This window comes from Sorex fumeus, unplaced genomic scaffold, assembly GCF_029834395.1.
Source record: "Sorex fumeus unplaced genomic scaffold, SorFum_2.1 ptg000093l, whole genome shotgun sequence".
Classification (NCBI taxonomy): Eukaryota; Metazoa; Chordata; class Mammalia; order Eulipotyphla; family Soricidae; genus Sorex; species Sorex fumeus.
In genome coordinates this window covers 4,192,164-4,208,686 of record NW_026606150.1, presented here as the reverse complement: position 1 = coordinate 4,208,686, position 16,523 = coordinate 4,192,164, and the positions used below count along the sequence as shown (strand labels likewise).

The 16,523-nt window shown below is 55.9% G+C and overlaps 1 protein-coding gene across 1 annotated transcript; it reads left to right on the top strand.

Moving 5' to 3' along the window:
- Positions 1 to 208: 208 nt before the first annotated feature.
- Positions 209 to 16,238, top strand: PYGM (glycogen phosphorylase, muscle associated). Its single transcript, XM_056131649.1, has 20 exons — positions 209 to 491; positions 1,786 to 1,887; positions 1,968 to 2,046; positions 2,131 to 2,234; positions 2,566 to 2,697; positions 4,169 to 4,280; positions 4,364 to 4,446; positions 5,069 to 5,212; positions 6,120 to 6,212; positions 6,392 to 6,538; positions 6,777 to 6,940; positions 7,235 to 7,349; positions 8,466 to 8,567; positions 8,867 to 9,014; positions 9,496 to 9,554; positions 9,646 to 9,787; positions 10,405 to 10,612; positions 15,369 to 15,503; positions 15,697 to 15,763; positions 15,872 to 16,238. The coding sequence occupies exons 1-20, from the start codon at positions 249 to 251 to the stop codon at positions 16,016 to 16,018; spliced, it is 2,526 nt and encodes an 841-aa protein (XP_055987624.1). The 5' UTR covers positions 209 to 248; the 3' UTR covers positions 16,019 to 16,238.
- The last annotated feature ends 285 nt before the right edge of the window (positions 16,239 to 16,523 follow it).

Below are 16,523 nucleotides of genomic sequence, written 5' to 3'. Positions count from 1 at the left end.
GGCGAGAAGCAGCCAGGCTGGCTCTGGCCTGGACCAAACAGTCGCGCCAGGTCCTGCTCTCCCATCCCTTACTCCTCCCCTCGCCCCCAAAATAGCTTCCCGGGCTGCCAAAGCCCTCCCAGCGGGGGGCGGGGGGCGGGGCGCGGAGGCGGGGCGCCCTGCCCAGAGCTGGGCCTTAAATCCCCCAGCAGCAGGGGGCCTCCACTCGCCCCGCAGTCCAGGCAGTGTCCCCTGGCCCCGCTGCAGCCATGTCCCTGCCCCTGTCGGACCAGGATAAGAGGAAGCAGATCAGCGTGCGTGGGCTGGCCGGCGTGGAGAACGTCAGCGAACTGAAGAAGAACTTCAATCGGCACCTGCACTTCACGCTCGTCAAGGACCGCAATGTGGCCACCCCGAGGGATTACTACTTCGCGCTGGCCCACACGGTGCGCGACCACCTCGTGGGCCGCTGGATCCGCACGCAGCAGTACTACTACGAGAAGGACCCCAAGGTGCTCCTGAAGGCACCCCGGCTGGGGAAGGGAGATCTTGGGGGGGACCTTTGTGGGGTCAGGATTTTCTGCAGCCAAATCGGGGGTCCAGTTTCCTGGGTGGGAGCAGTCAGGGTGCCAGGTATGATCTACTGGTGTTGGGGGCAGGAGCAGGCCAGGTAGATGGGTGGTCAAAGACCGGCACCCACTTGGGTATAGGGATGCTGGGGGCGGGGGGCAGGAAGAGCCTGGCGGCCTGGGCTGGACCCAAGTGTAAGGACGTGTCATTGGCCACACATTGGTGTGTCTGAGCAGTGGGTGGGGCGGGGCCGTGGCAGCTGGGACCATGGGATCGAGTGTCTGTTGGGGTCAGGAGTAAATGTCAGCAACCTGAGACTCAGGGCAGGTGGGGGAGGGGCGGCCGTGGAACCCAGAGAGGATGGGGGAACCCAGGAGAACGAGCACCCCTTAGCATCCTGGGTCACGAGGGTCGGGTGGGGACCCCTTGCTTCTTGGGACTGAGATGTGAGGACCAAAGCTGGAACAGGAAGCAGCTGACTCTAGTCAAGGTCACTGTGAGACCTTGAGCCTTTGTTCCAGGGGCCTGGGCCCTCCTCTCCCGGGAAGCACTTGAAAGGGGCACTTCTGTGTGTCCTGCTCTGTTCCTGATGGGCATTTGGGAGGTTTGGTGCCCTGGAAGTGAGTTCTGCTTTTCCCAAGTCCCTCATTCCCTGGGGATGATCCAGCCAGCCCTTTTCCCAGATGAGGAAACTGTTGTTTCTGAGAAGAAAAGGACTTTGTCCAGAGTGGGAGGCCGCCTGAAGCCAGAGAGATAGTCTGCTTGCTTTACATGTGGCTACCCCGCGTCCTACCCCCCCCCCCCCCCCCCCCCCCGTAGCACAAGTTCCCGGAGGCTTGCCAGGAGTGATCCCCAAGTGCAGAGCCAGGAGCGAGCCCTGAGCACCACTGGGCATAGGCTTTAAACTCAATGAAAAGCAAAGTGAGGCGCTGGGGCCTTAGTACAGCAGGGAGGGTGTTTGCCTTGCACGCAGCCAACCCGGGTTCATTCCCCGATATCCCATATGGTCCCCCAAGCACCACCAGGAGTCATTCCTGAGTGCAGAACCAGGAGTAACCCCTGAGCATCACTGGGTGTGACCCAAAAACAACAACAAGAAAAGCAAAGTGAGGGAGGCAGTGTTGGTCCCCAGAGCTTACTTCCGTGGGGAGGAAGCATCTGGATTGGGAGGGAGCAGGAGGTCGGGTGGTGGGGGGGTGTGGGTTCTGGGCCCTAACCTGCCCCCTCCATGGCCAGAGGATTTACTACCTGTCCCTGGAGTTCTACATGGGCCGGACACTGCAGAACACCATGGTCAACCTAGCTTTGGAGAACGCCTGCGATGAGGCCGTCTATCAGGTGAGGGGCCCGGAGGAACCTTAGGGGGTGGCCCTGCCTCTGCACCTCACACCCTGACCACTGCACCCCTCCCCCCCTAGCTGGGCCTGGACATGGAGGAACTGGAGGAGATAGAGGAAGACGCAGGCCTGGGCAATGGGGGTCTGGGCCGCCTGGCAGGTAGGTGGGCAGGGCTGGCTGGGCGCAGGGCAGAGGGGTCCTGTGTGCTGGGTCCCCAACACCCCTCTCCCCGCATGCCCCCAGCCTGCTTCCTGGACTCCATGGCAACCCTGGGCCTGGCTGCCTACGGCTACGGGATCCGGTATGAGTTTGGGATCTTTAACCAGAAGATCTGTGGGGGCTGGCAGGTGAGACTTCTGGGGCCCTGACCTCCAGTGGGGAGGGGCGCACTTGTGAGGAAGAGGACCCCGGTTTTTTTTTCCCTCTGCGGAGAGATCAGGAACCATCCCTAACCTGTGTGGGAAGCATCCAGTCCCTTCTTCCTGGTCCCAGACCAGCTGGTGACCCCTAAAACAGGGAGTCCACACCTTAGGAACCTCTCAGCCTCCACACTCACAGAAGTCACGTTTGATACCCCACTTCTGGGGGTGGTCCATCCCGGAGCCCCTCATGTCCCCCCTGAGGTGCCAGCCTGGCTGTGACTCTCCCTCCTTCCTCCCTGACCCTCCCGGAGCTCAGATGGAGGAGGCCGACGACTGGCTTCGCTATGGCAACCCCTGGGAAAAGGCCCGGCCGGAGTTCACACTGCCTGTGCACTTCTACGGCCGAGTGGAACACACCAGCCAAGGGGCCCAGTGGGTGGACACTCAGGTGAGTGCCACACGTGAGTGGGGTCAATCAGAGGAAAACGGAAAAGAAAGCAGATTCCGAGGAGCTGGGACTCCCTTGCCAAGGAGTCAGGACTCAGAGAGGTTAAATGACTTAGTAGAAGCCACAGCCAGAGTCGGGGCGCAGGCGAGAAAGTACAGAGCAGAGAGAGGAAGGAGACAGCTGCCTCGCTGACACCCCTGCACACCCCGAATCCCTGTTCCCCTCCACCCCAACACTCATCAAAGGTAAACTCTAGAGACCCAGTCTCCTCCACATATATATTCTTTTCATTTTGGGTCACACTGGCAGCGCTCAGGGGGTGCTCAGGGGACTCTATAGGATGCCAGGGATCGAACCCGGGTCGACTGCGTACAAGGCAAATGTCCTACCCGCATTACTATGGCTCCGGCCCTTCCTCCATATTTTAATGGAAGTGTACCAGGAGACAAAGCAGTACCCCAGGAAGGGAGCCAGGGAAATAATTCAAAGCCATGATGGGGAGTCGTCTGCCCCAGAGTGGGAGAACCCTGCTTGGGCTACGGCCACATAGAGGAAGCGTTAGGCTTCCAGAATCGGGCTTGGCCTGCCAAAACCCAGGCCAGCTGCAAGGTTTTCCTCCGTTGCTGGATGCTCTGAGGCAGGGGGGTGGTAGGTTGGGGTAGGGGAGCCTGTCACTGCAGTCAGGGGCTGCTCGGTGCCCAAAGGAGCAGGCAAGTGGCCCTGCCTTGGCAGAGAGTGATCAGGGCTGGCGCAGGCAGCTTTAGTCGCTGCCCCTTAGAATTCTCTTAGTGATCCGGGCATCAGACTTCAGATACTCTTTTTTTTTTGCTTTTTGGGTCACACCCGGCGATGCACAGGGGTTACGCGTTACTCCTGGCTCTGCACTCAGGAATTACCTCTGATGGTGCTCAGGGGACCATATGAGATGCTGGGAATCGAACCTGGGTTGGCCTCATGCAAGGCAAACGCCCTACCCTCTATACTATTGCTCCAGCCCGAGACTAGATACTCTTGAGCTCTGGGACTCCTTGTGCCTGGCCCTGGGCTCCCTGGCCTTCTGCTAAGCCTGTACTCTAACTCCAGCTCAGGCAGACTAGCCGGCTCACCTCCCTAAGGTCTGGGAGGTATGTGGAGGAGTGTTGAGAAGCTGGGGTGCCCCCTCTCTCTTTGGATTTTTGGGTCACACATGGTGATGTTCAATGGTGACTCTTGACTGTGCACTCAGGAATTAGCTTGGCAGTTCCCAGGGGACCTGGTGTACGGGATGCTGGAGATCGAACCCTGGTGGGCCACATGCAAGGGAAAAGCCCTCTTTGGTGGGCTCTGGCTCCAGGGGTGCCCGTCGTGAGTGAGGGCTGAGGCCAGAGAGCCTGAGAGGTTGTTGAAGTGTCCCCTGGAATCCACTAGAACTTGGGGTTTGGGGCTTGGGGGTGCAGGAGCCAGCCCCCACCATCACACCCTGCACCCGCAGGTGGTGCTTGCCCTGCCTTACGACACACCCGTGCCCGGCTACCGCAACAATGTCGTCAACACCATGCGCCTGTGGTCAGCCAAGGCCCCCAACGACTTCAACCTCAAGGACTGTGAGTGTGCTTGGGGTGGCAGCCCGCTCCCCCTCTGCCCTGCCAGGTCCCCGCTTGACCCTGTCACTGTGTTCTCCCCTCAGTCAACGTGGGTGGCTACATCCAGGCAGTGCTGGACCGAAACCTGGCTGAGAATATCTCTCGTGTCCTGTACCCCAACGACAATGTATGTCACCTCTGGGGTGCCTGGGTGCATGCAGGAGAAAACAAAAATGTGCTGGGGTCCTAATCACCCCCAGGTCGCAATGCCGACCTCCGTGTCCTCGTCTCGCCTCTCATTCTTTTGGATTTGGGGAGGCAGGGGGTTTGCTAGCTGGGACTTGAGCTGTTCCTGACCCAGCTTAGGTCAGGTGTCATGGATTGGTGGTTCAGCGCTCAAACCGGGCAGTGCTGGGGCCACCAGGACTACCCAGGGGGCGCTGGTGGAGACATGTAGTGCTTGGGATTTTTGGGTCTTGCATAATAAGCCAGACACACTCCAGCCCCTTGAGCTGCGTGGGGGTTCTGGCCACTCCATAAAATGGGAGCCCACTATGGGGGAGTTCTTTCTTCCCTGGAGATCCCCACCATGTTTCTGGTCCTCGAATACCTCCCTTCACGGCCCCCATTACAATTTTGGGGGACCATGAAATCCTGAGTCCTGAGACCCTGAGTCCTGAGGCAGGGTCTTGATGGAGGTGAAAAATTCTCTGGACTCTGCCCACAGCACCAAGACCCCGCCCACCTCGCACTGGCCCCGCCCCACGTTTCAGGCCCCGCCCCCACGGGCCCCTCTACTCTCCCCCCAGTTCTTCGAGGGCAAGGAACTGCGGCTGAAGCAGGAGTACTTCGTGGTGGCTGCCACCCTGCAGGACATCATCCGCCGCTTCAAGTCCTCCAAGTTCGGCTGCCGCGACCCTGTGCGCACAAGCTTCGATGCCTTCCCGGACAAGGTGCCCTGGGAGCCCCCGTCTGCCCCTCCAGCCTTGACCCCTCATCGCTGTGTGTGCAGGGGACCTGCTCAGGGGCTCCTCTTAACAGACACGTAGCCTGGGTCTCTCCTGCTGTAGGACACACATACACACACACACACACACACACACACACACACACACTCAACAGGCACACAGCCTGGGCCTCTCTTGCTGTAGGACACACACACACACACACACACACACACACATACCTTAACAGACACACAGCCTGGGTATCTCCTGATGTAGGACACACACTTGCATACACACACATACACACACACATCTATCAACAGGCACACAGCCCGGGTCTCCTTCTGTTAACACACACACATGTACACACACACACAAATACATACATACACACATTTCAACTGGCACATAGCCTGGGTCTCTCCTGCTGTTAACACACACATGCACGTACACACACACACACACACACACACTCCTCAACAGGTACACAGCCTGGGTCTATCCTGCTATAGGACATACACATGCACGCACACACGCACACACACATGCCTCTCAACAGACACACAGCCTGGGTCTATCCTACTGTAGGACACACACATGCACATGTACACACACACACACACACGCCTCTCAACAGGCACACAACCTGGGTCTCTCCTGCTGTAGGACACACACACACACACAAGCACACCTCTCAAAGGGCATACAGCGTGGGTCTTTCCTGCTGTTAATGCAAACACACGCGCGCGCACACACACACACACACACACACACACACACACACACACACACACACCTATGAGCCCTGAGTATGACTGCTTTCCGCACAGCTAAGACCAGAGCTGGGCCCTGGTAGGGCGCGTTCTGATGGGGGGCTCAGAGTGGCATATGACTCCTTTGCCCCTTCCCCAAGGTGGCCATCCAGCTCAATGACACCCACCCCTCCCTGGCCATCCCTGAGCTGATGAGGATCCTGGTGGACCTGGAGCGGCTGGACTGGGATAAGGTGGGCCTGGAGACAACCTCCTCACTGCCTCCTCTCCCAGGGCATGGGGAGTGGAGGGATACGAGCGGAGCCCCGCACAGACGCCAGCTGGGTGTCCTGGACCCTGGCGTGATCCTGGCAGACCAGGGGCTGGGGACGGGGATGCGCCCAACTTCTGACTCCCTGCATGCCCGCGGCAGGCCTGGGACGTGACGGTGAGGACTTGCGCCTACACCAACCACACGGTGCTGCCAGAGGCTCTGGAGCGCTGGCCTGTCCACCTCCTGGAGACGCTACTTCCCAGGCACCTGCAGATTATCTATGAGATCAACCAGCGATTCCTCAATGTGAGTTGCGTTGAAAGCGTGGGTTCAGGGTGAGACTGGGGATGGGGCTTGGTGAGGGCTGGACCCCAGTGGGCGTCACCTCCAGTGGGGCGTGGCATCCAATTGGGGCGTGGTCTCAGGTGGGGGCGGGGCCTCTGATGGGCTGGGCGGGGCCTCGGCTGTGCGGACACCCGGCTGGGTAGGGGCTGACCCCGGCTGTGCACGGTCCCCTGGCCGAACCTTGGGCTCTTCCACGCAGCGGGTAGCGGCCGCGTTCCCTGGGGACGTGGACCGGCTGCGGCGCATGTCGCTGGTGGAGGAGGGCGCGGTGAAGCGCATCAACATGGCCCACTTGTGCATCGCTGGTTCGCACGCGGTCAACGGCGTCGCACGCATCCACTCGGAAATCCTCAAGAAGACCATGTGAGACCCTCCCCGTGTGGGACTGCGCCTCCCCACCCTCCAGCCAGGACCCACTAGGCCAGGACCCACCAGGACAAGTTCCAGCCCGTTCTGTCTCCCCTAGCAGGCCCCGCGAGCTGGTTCAGACACCAGAACTTTCTACAATGCAATCCCCACCCCGTGACCCCTGGATCCCCTCCATGCATGCCCCTTCCAGCATCCTGTCACTGCGTACAGGGTTAGCGCCCCACAGAGGTGAGGTCCCCTTCATCCTGTAGGGGTGAGATGTGACTCCTCTCTACCCCTGCCCTGAAGCTTCAAGGATTTCTATGAGCTGGAGCCGCATAAGTTCCAGAATAAAACCAACGGCATCACCCCGCGGCGCTGGCTGGTTCTGTGTAACCCAGGCCTGGCAGAGGTCATCGCTGAGGTAAGGGAAAATCCCTGTGACCAGCTGTGGTATGCTTCACTCTCCAAACCCTGGGTTTTGCACCACTATTGAGAGGGGGGGTGATCTTTGCTTGCTGAAGGGGCTTGTGTGGGCTTCTGGAGGCCCAGGCCAGGAAGGACAACCTCCTGGTTCACATTGAATGGAGGGCTTCAGCAGTCACTCCTAAAACTAGACCAGAAGGGGATTAGGAGCAGGGTCCCAGATCATTGCTCTGTTAGGAGGAAGCTAGCAGGGAAGCATGTAGGGGTCAGGTGGGACTGAGGGTCAGGGGTCATAGGGATGCCAGGCAAGAGGGACCCCTCTCTGATGCAAGATGGAAGAGGGGTATGGGGGAGATCCGTGTTTTTTTTTATTTATTTTTTTATTAAAAAATTTTTTAATAGTGAGACATCATGAGGTACAGTTGCAGACTTACACATTTTTGTGCTTGGGTTTCAATTATACAATGATCAAATACCCATCCCTCCACCGGTGCCCATTTTCCACCACCACAGATCCCAGTATCCCTCCCACCCCCCTTTCCCCCCATCCCTGTGTTTTTTAAATAGTTTTATTTTTTGAATAATTTTATTAGTTTATTTTTATTTTTATTTTATTTTTTGTATTTGGGACACATCTTACAGTGCTTGGAGCTTATTCCTGGTTCTGTGCTCAAGGGTCACTCCTGGCTATGTTCGAGGAACTATATGTGATACTATACAACTATGCTTTCTTAAAAAGAAAAAAAAACAAGTAAAAATGTTTTACTTGGAGAAATATGAGGGGAGAGAAAAAGAGAGAAATATGTGTTCAAGAGATAATACCGAGGACCTGAGCAATAGCATATTGGGAAGTGGGTTTACATTGCACATGGCCAACCCATACTTGATCCTCAGTACCACGTATGGTCCTCCAAGTCTGCCAGGAGTGATCTCTGAGTGCAGAGCAAGGGTCAGCCCTGAGTACTGCTGAGTATTGTCCAAAAACCAAAGAAAGAGAAAGACAGAGACAGAGAGTGAACAGGCATCTCCAAGGGAACAAGCTAAGCGTGCACATCTTGGGTAGAGATATAGGCCAGTCCCCGGGGTGGGGATGACTCTTCTGGCATCTCTGCAGCGCATCGGGGAGGACTACATCTCTGACCTGGACCAGCTACGCAAATTGCTCTCCTTTGTGGATGATGAAGCCTTTATCCGCGACGTGGCCAAAGTGAAACAGGTAGTGGGGAGGTTGCTAGTGGGGAGCACCATGTCAGGGCTAGAGTGGAGCATTCTGGGGGTGGGTTGCAGCTCAGGGACGGACCAGAGAAAAGTGCTAAAGCTTGGCAGTTGGCAGAAGTTGCCTAGCAGAAGGCATCCTCTAGCCTCCCTAGATGAATGCTGACATTGATTAGTCATGTCTGCCTGGGTGCAGGCAAGGATGAAGGATGTGAGCTTTCTAGCCTCCATCTCCAGGCCAAGAAATGCACTGGCTGAGGCCTAAAGGTGAGCTCTGCCCCCCTCCTTCTCCACTTTTAGGAAAACAAGTTGAAGTTCTCTGCATATCTTGAGCGAGAATACAAGGTCCATATCAACCCCAACTCACTCTTCGACGTCCAGGTGAAGCGGATTCACGAATATAAGCGCCAGCTCCTCAATTGTCTCCATATTATCACCCTGTACAACCGTGAGTGGGCAGGCTGGGACCCTTTCCCGGCCTCCTCTCTGGCTCTCTCCCAGCACAATTATTACTGTTTTCTAATCAACACTGTCTTGGGCTGGGGCCATAGTGATAGCACAGCGGGTAGGGTGTTTGCCTTGCATGTGGCCAACCTGTGTTCAATTCCCAGCATCCTGTATGGTCCCCTGAGCACCGCCAGGAGTAATTCCTGAGTGCAGAGCCAGGAGTAGCCCCGGTGCATCACTGGGTGCGACCCAAAAAAAAAAAAAAAAAGACAACACTGGTCATGGGACAACTCCAAGGATCATGTGCCCCAGTGGTCCAGAGAGGCTCAGAGTGGCGGGACATAGCAGATGTGGGGTCACATGACAAAGGGTGGCTCAAGTCAGGCCCCCCTGTCCCTTGGCCTGGCCTGACTGGGTGGTGCTCTTGGGATCCTCAGCCACTGGGACAGCCTGTCCCTTGAGGTCTTGTTCTTTCTCCACAGGCATCAAGAAGGAGCCCAATAAGTTCATCGTGCCTCGGACTATCATGATTGGAGGGAAGGTGAGATGCCAAGCCAGACCAGGACTCAGCTCTGTGCTCTCGGGAGGGAAGTGGGGGCAGGTGGAGCTGACCCCAGACTGTACCCTGACAGGCGGCTCCTGGGTACCACATGGCCAAGATGATCATCAAACTCATCACGGCCATTGGCGACGTGGTCAACCACGACCCGGTGGTGGGGGACCGGCTGCGCGTCATCTTCCTGGAGAACTACCGTGTCTCATTGGCTGAGAAAGGTGGGGGAGGGGGTCTTTCCACCCATGGGGACCCTGGGGAGGTGCTTGAAAGAAGATTCTGGAGAGAGCAGGATAGAACCAGGAACCTCTCCCTTTGTGGGGCACTTTGGGCAGTACAGAGGGAAGTTAGGGGATGAGGACTGTCCTGTCCATTCAGTGGAGCAGGGGGTGCTGGGAAGAGTCCAGCTGTTCAAGAATCCAGGTGCTGGAGGCATAGTCCAGGGGTAAAGGTGCTTGCCTTGTGTGCAGTTGACCCGATTCAATCACTTGGTCCTCTGAGCACCTCGGAGAGTAGCCCCCAGCACTACTGGGTATGCCCCCCGCCAAGAAACAAAAAAGAATCGTCATGAGGGGCCAGGGATATGGCTCAAGGGGCTGGAGCACGTGCTTTGCATGTGGGCCTAACCCCTGGCACTGCCTGGTCCCCCAGCACCTCCGGATGTGACACCAAAACATCCACTGAGCCATGAGCAGGAGGGCGAGAGGGAGACTCAGCTGGTGAAGCCTGGAGGGCCGGGGTGGGGGTGCTTATGGCCCAGGGCATCCCAACTCCTGAGTGCCAGGCGGTGGGAGGCTATTGGTGGCGCTGAGCATGTCCCTTTGCCACTGCCTTGCAGTGGTGCCCGCCGCTGACTTGTCCGAGCAGATCTCCACTGCGGGCACCGAGGCCTCGGGCACTGGCAACATGAAGTTCATGCTCAATGGGGCCCTGACCATCGGGACCATGGATGGGGCCAACGTGGAGATGGCCGAAGAGGCAGGAGAGGAGAATTTCTTCATCTTCGGCATGCGGGTTGAAGATGTGGAGAAGCTTGACCAGAGAGGGTAACAGGGTAGCCGGGCCTCACCTCCAGATCTTACAGCCCTGGGCAGGAGTCCTGATGGTGGCTGCAAGACGGGGAGACTGGGAGCAGGATGTCTTTGCTATGGCCGTTAGGATGCCAAAAATATTTTAGGGGGGTGGTGGGGGCCGGGGAAAGGAGTTTAGGTCACACCTGGTGGTATTTAGGGGACCACACAGTACCAAACCTCATTCAGAGTCTGCTGTATGCAACGCAAGTGCATTGATCTCTGTAATATCCCTCCAGCCCCCAATTCTGAAACCTTTTTTTTTTTTTTTAGGTTTTGGGGCCACACCCAGTGGTGCTCAGGGATCACTCCTGGATGAGGGGCCTGAGGGACCATGTATGGTGCCAGGGATCAAACTTGGGTCAGCTGCATGCAAGCAAGCACCTTTCTCACTGTAGTACCATCTGGCCCCTCCAATCCTAAAAATTCCAATTCTGAAAACTCTTGGCACTGTTTGGTCCCCTGAGCACTGCTAGGAGAGACCCCTGAGCACCACCAGCTGTGGTTCAACAGCCAAAATCCAGACCCAATCTCTAAGAAACAAACAAATGTGCAAAAAAAACCCAAACAAACAAACAAAAAGGTTAATGGAAAGTGAAAAGATAGAAGTAATAGAACTGGGGCTGGAGTGGTAGTACAGCGGGTAGGGCACTTGCCTGGCCTTATGCCTGGCATAAGGCCAACTGGGGTTCAATACCTGGCCCCACATAGGGTTTCTCTCCCACCACCCCCTCTCTGATCTCGCCAAGGGTGATCCCTGAGGACACTGCCAGGAGTAAGCCCTGAGCTCTGCAAGATGTGTTAAAAAAAAAAAAAAGAGTAATAGAACTGAAGGAAAAGGAAGAGAAAATGCTAGTAGTCCTAAGTGATAGTTATTTTTAGATTGAAAGTAAAGTGAATTTATGAAGACTATTATATTTATGGACTGGAAATAAAATTAAATGCTTACTTCTTTAGCGGCCATGGTAGGAAGGGAAGCATGGAATTAGTACTTATCTGGACTTGTGGTTAGAAATGCAGTTTTTCAGGGGGTGGTGAGGTAATATTGTGGGGGGGCACTTGCCTTGCACAAGGCCAACCTTGGTTTGGTCCCTGGCGACACATAGGGTCCCCTGAAGAGTCATTTCTGAGCACAGAGCCAGGAGTAAGCCCTGCCGCCAGGTGTAGCCTCCAAACAAAACAAGCAAAAAAGAAACCCAGTTTTTCAGGGGACATGTTTTCCTGGAATTACATTAAATATCATTACATTAATTATACTAAATATCATTAGGGGGATGGAGAGAGATAAAGCAGGCAGGGTGCTTGTCTTGCGTGCAGTTGACCCAGGTCTGATCCCTGGTAACCTTCCATATGATTCCCCAAGCACTGTCAGGAATAATCCCAGAGCAACAAGCCAGGAGGAAGCCCTAAGCATCCCTGGGCATGACCTCCCAAACCCACCAATCAACCAACCCAGACAAACCCACACAAAGTTGAGGCCAGATAAATACTATAGCAGGTAGGGTATTATATAGGTGTTAACCAAAAAAACAAAAAAAAACTTTTTTTCTTTTTGGGTCACGCCTGGCGATGCACAGGGGTTACTCCTGGCTCTGCAGTCAGAAATTACTCCTGGAGGTGCTTGGGGGACCATATGGGATGCTGGGAATCGAACCCGGGTCGGCTGCGTGCAAGGCAAACACCCTACCCGCTGTGCTATTGCTTCAGCCCAACTTTTTTCTTATTAGAGAAGAAATTCATGTCCATCAGTTGGAATAGTATGAAATCACAAAGAATAATGCCTAAAAACACACGTTTTTGGTGGAGGAGTTGACAAAGGGCTGGAGCACCTGCTCCGTGTCCTGGGGCCCTGGTCTGATCCCCAGAACTGTCTGGTCCTTCCTTCAGGTACTGGCTGGTAGTGAGTGAGGTGAGGGTGAGGGGGGGTCTCTGAACAAAACAAAAACCACAGTTCTCTTTTTTTCATAAGTATTTACCTGTATATAATACATGCATATACATATAAACAGCTCAGGGGTTACTCCTGGCTCTGCACTCAGGAATTACACCTGGCGGTGCTTAGGGAACTATATGGGATGCTGGGAATCGAACCTGGGTAGGCCGCGTGCAAAGCAAACGCCCTCCCTGCTGTGCTATCACTTCAGCCCCCTTTTCTATTTTTTTGCTGTTGTTCTGGAGCTATAGCACAGGGGTAGGGCGTTTGCCTTGCGCGCAACCAGCCTGGCCGAGCCGGGTTTGATTCCTCTGCCCCTCTCGGAGAGCCCAGCAAGCTACTGCACGGCACGGCAAAGCCTGGCAAGCTCCCCATGATGTATTCGCTATGCCAAACACAGTAACAAGAAGTCTCAAAATGGAGACGTTACTGGGCCCGCTTGAGCAAACCGATGAACAACAGGAGGACAGTGACAGTGACATATAAACACATATACACATGGTAGCACTGTAGCACTGTCCTGTAGTACTGTCCTCCCATTGTTCATTGATTTGCTCGAGTGGGAACCACTAACATCTCACAACAAATTGTGAGACTAGTTGTTACTGTGTTTGGCATATCGAATACGTCACGGGGAGCTTGCCAGGCTTTGCCGTGCGGGCGAGATACTCTCGGTAGCTTACCGGGCTCTCCGAGAGGGGTGGAGGAATCGAACCCAGGTCGACCGCCGCATGCAAGGCAAACGCCTTACCCACTTGCTATTGCTCCAGTCCCATATCCATTTTTTTTTTCCCATTTTGGGTCACACCCGGTGGTGCTCAGGGATTACTCCTGACTCTGCACTCAGGAATCACTCCTGGCCATGCTTGGGGGATCATATGGGTTGCTGGGGATCAAACCCAGATCAGCTGCATGCAGAGCAAACGTCCTCCCTGCTGTACTATCACTCAGTCCAGTATTCATTACTTGGGAACTGTCTGTAGCACGGTCCTCCCATTGTTCATCAATTTGCTTGAGCAGGCACCAGTAACGTCTCCATTGTGAGACTTGTTGTTGCTGTTTGGCATATAGAATACGCCACGGGGAGCTTGCCAGGCTTTGGTGTGCAGGCGAGATACTCTCGGTAGCTTGCTGGGGTCTCCGAGAGGGGCGGAGGAATCGAACCTGGGTTGGCCAGGACGGCCGCGTGCAAGACAAATGCTCTACCCGCTGCGCTATCGCTCCAGCCTTGGGAACACTATAGATATAATTTTATATTTTGGGGGGCACACCTGGCAGTGCTCAGGGCTTACTTACTCCTGACTGTGCTCAGGAATCACTCCTGGCAGGACCATATATGGTGCCAGGGATTGAACCTGGGTCGGCTGTGTGCAAGGCAAGTGCCCTACTTGCTGTACTATCTTTCCAGACTCAATAGATTATTTTTTCCTTTTTTTGGTCACACCCAGTGATGTTCAGGGGTTACTCCTGGCTCTGCACTCAGAAATTACTCCTGATGGTGCTTGGGGGACCTATGGGATGCCGGGGTTCAGACCAGGTCAGCTACGTGCAAGGCCCTCCCTGCTGGGCTATGGGTCTGGCCCCTCAGTAGAATTTTGAAGGATGCTCTCATTTAAAAAGGCACTTTTCGTGTCATTTATCTTCACCTTGTTTTCCCTCTTTCTTTTTTCCTTCTAGAGGTTACTTTTAGCAATGCTGAGGGTAGGGCATGTGGTACCAGGATCTAACTCAAGGCGTTGCACCTACTCAGCCTGTGTTCTACTGATAGAACTCTCCCGCCTCCCCACATAAATGTCACATGTTTGACGTGTGTTCCGAACCTGGAACGTGGACAGGCCTGGCCTTATTTAACTGTTTCTTGTGGTTAGGTATCAAGATTGATTCCCTTGTTCATGTAAATATCATCGGGACAGCGGCCACCATATCATAGTTCTTAGAAGGGGATATTCCAAAAGTAGCATTTGGCATTCGGTTCCCACTGCCAAGTTGCTTTCTGGAAAGTTGCTACCATTTTACACTCCTACCCACAGCTTACAAGCGCTGGCATCACGTGTTTTGATGGTGAGGCTTGTCTAGAGAGTTCAGACTTTTTTTGTTTTTGCCACACCTGGCAGTGTTCAGGGCTTCTGGCTCTGTGCTCACAGATCACTCTTGGCAGGCAGGCTGGGGAGACCATATGGGGTGCCGGGGATCGAACCTGCATTGGCTGTGTGCACGGCAAGCGCCCTCCACTCTGTAGTATCAGCCCCTTTTAAGGATATTCTTGGTGGAGTCCAAGGTGGTAGTACAGTGGGTAGGGCACTTGCTTTCAGCCAAACTAGGTTCAGTTCTTAGGTCTGCCAGGATTGACCCCTGAGTGCAGAGCCAGGAGTAAGCCCTGACAACTACTGGGCGTGAACCCCAAACAAAACCAAAGAAGGATGTGCCTGAAGACAGAGGGGCCTGTAGGCAAGATCAGGGATGTGTTCTGGTGGGGTGGGGGGTGGGGGTGTAGAGGGGACTCCATGCAGAGCTTCCGGGGTGGGGTGGGGGAACAGGGATTAGGACATTGTGGGAAGAAAGGGTTCTTGGTTTGGGGCCTTCATTCAGATCTTCCTGCCCTCCCCCATCTCATCTCCCTGACACACGTGGGTGGTGGGGGGGATGAAAAGCTGAGAAGGGAGGGGCACCCTGGCAAGCACCCCCAGAGACATCGGCAGCTACATAGAGAGAGCCTGGGTTTTGGGCTCCCCAGATTTTCTCTGCAGGAGAGCCAGGAACTCCTTTGCAGGGTGCTGACCACGCCCCTGCATCCCACAGGTACAACGCCCAGGAGTACTATGACCGGATCCCTGAGCTTAGGCAGATCATTGAGCAGCTGAGCAGCGGTTTCTTCTCCCCCAAGCAGCCTGACCTGTTCAAGGACATCGTCAACATGCTCATGCACCACGATCGGTGAGCAGCCCCCCCCCCCCCCACACACACCTCGCCCACAGGTCAGGGTTCAGGTGCACGGTGTGGGGGCTGGACAGGACCAGGGCTCCCCTGGAATCAGCAGCGGCAGCCTCCAGCTCCCTGGAAGTCCATGGGGTGGAGTGCGTTCGGCCCTGGCCCCCCTGAAGCTTGCCGCATCTCCATTCGCCTCCAGGTTCAAAGTCTTTGCCGATTACGAAGACTATATTAAGTGCCAGGAGAAAGTCAGCGCCCTGTACAAGGTGAGGCGCCTGAGCGGGGGCGGCAGGGCGGCCCTGGCGGGGATGCCCTGCGAGGAAGGTGGGGATCCCGCTGGCAGAGTGAACCCAGAGCTTGCGTTTGGCCGGCAGAACCCCCGGGAGTGGACTCGGATGGTGATTAGGAACATCGCCACCTCCGGCAAGTTCTCCAGTGACCGCACCATTGCCCAGTACGCCCGGGAGATCTGGGGTGTGGAGCCTTCCCGCCAGCGCCTGCCGGCCCCTGATGAGATCTGAGCCTCAGACCAGACGCGTCCCCCCCCCCCAACTTCCGTAGCCAGCCTCAGCTCCTTCTCCGGCGGGAGGGGAACTGCAGTTCTCTCAAGCCTCTTCCTGAACCCCCCTGCCCGATTACCCCCAACCTCCAGGTCCCACAGTGCCCAGTGTGACTCAAGACACAGCCCGTCTCCTATTTATGCACCCCTCCGACCGCACCCATTCCCCAATAAACCCATTCTCCTTGGGAGCCTCATTACTATTCTCTCTGTTGGGAAATATTTTTAGTTCTTGACGGGCATCACAGCAGCTGCGCAGTGCCGGTGCAGTACCCCACCCGCGGCAGGTGCGTCCCCTTGGAAGGGGGGCTGTGGGGGCGGAGCCGGGGCTCTTCGGCCTTCTTCCCGCCCGCAGCCTCCACGCCTCTTCCCAGGGTTGTGTCCATACTAGGTCAGCTGTCCGCCAGGCTGGCCGGGGGCGGGGCACCCGCCTGGGCGGGGCCAGAGGGGCTGGGAGCTGGACTTGG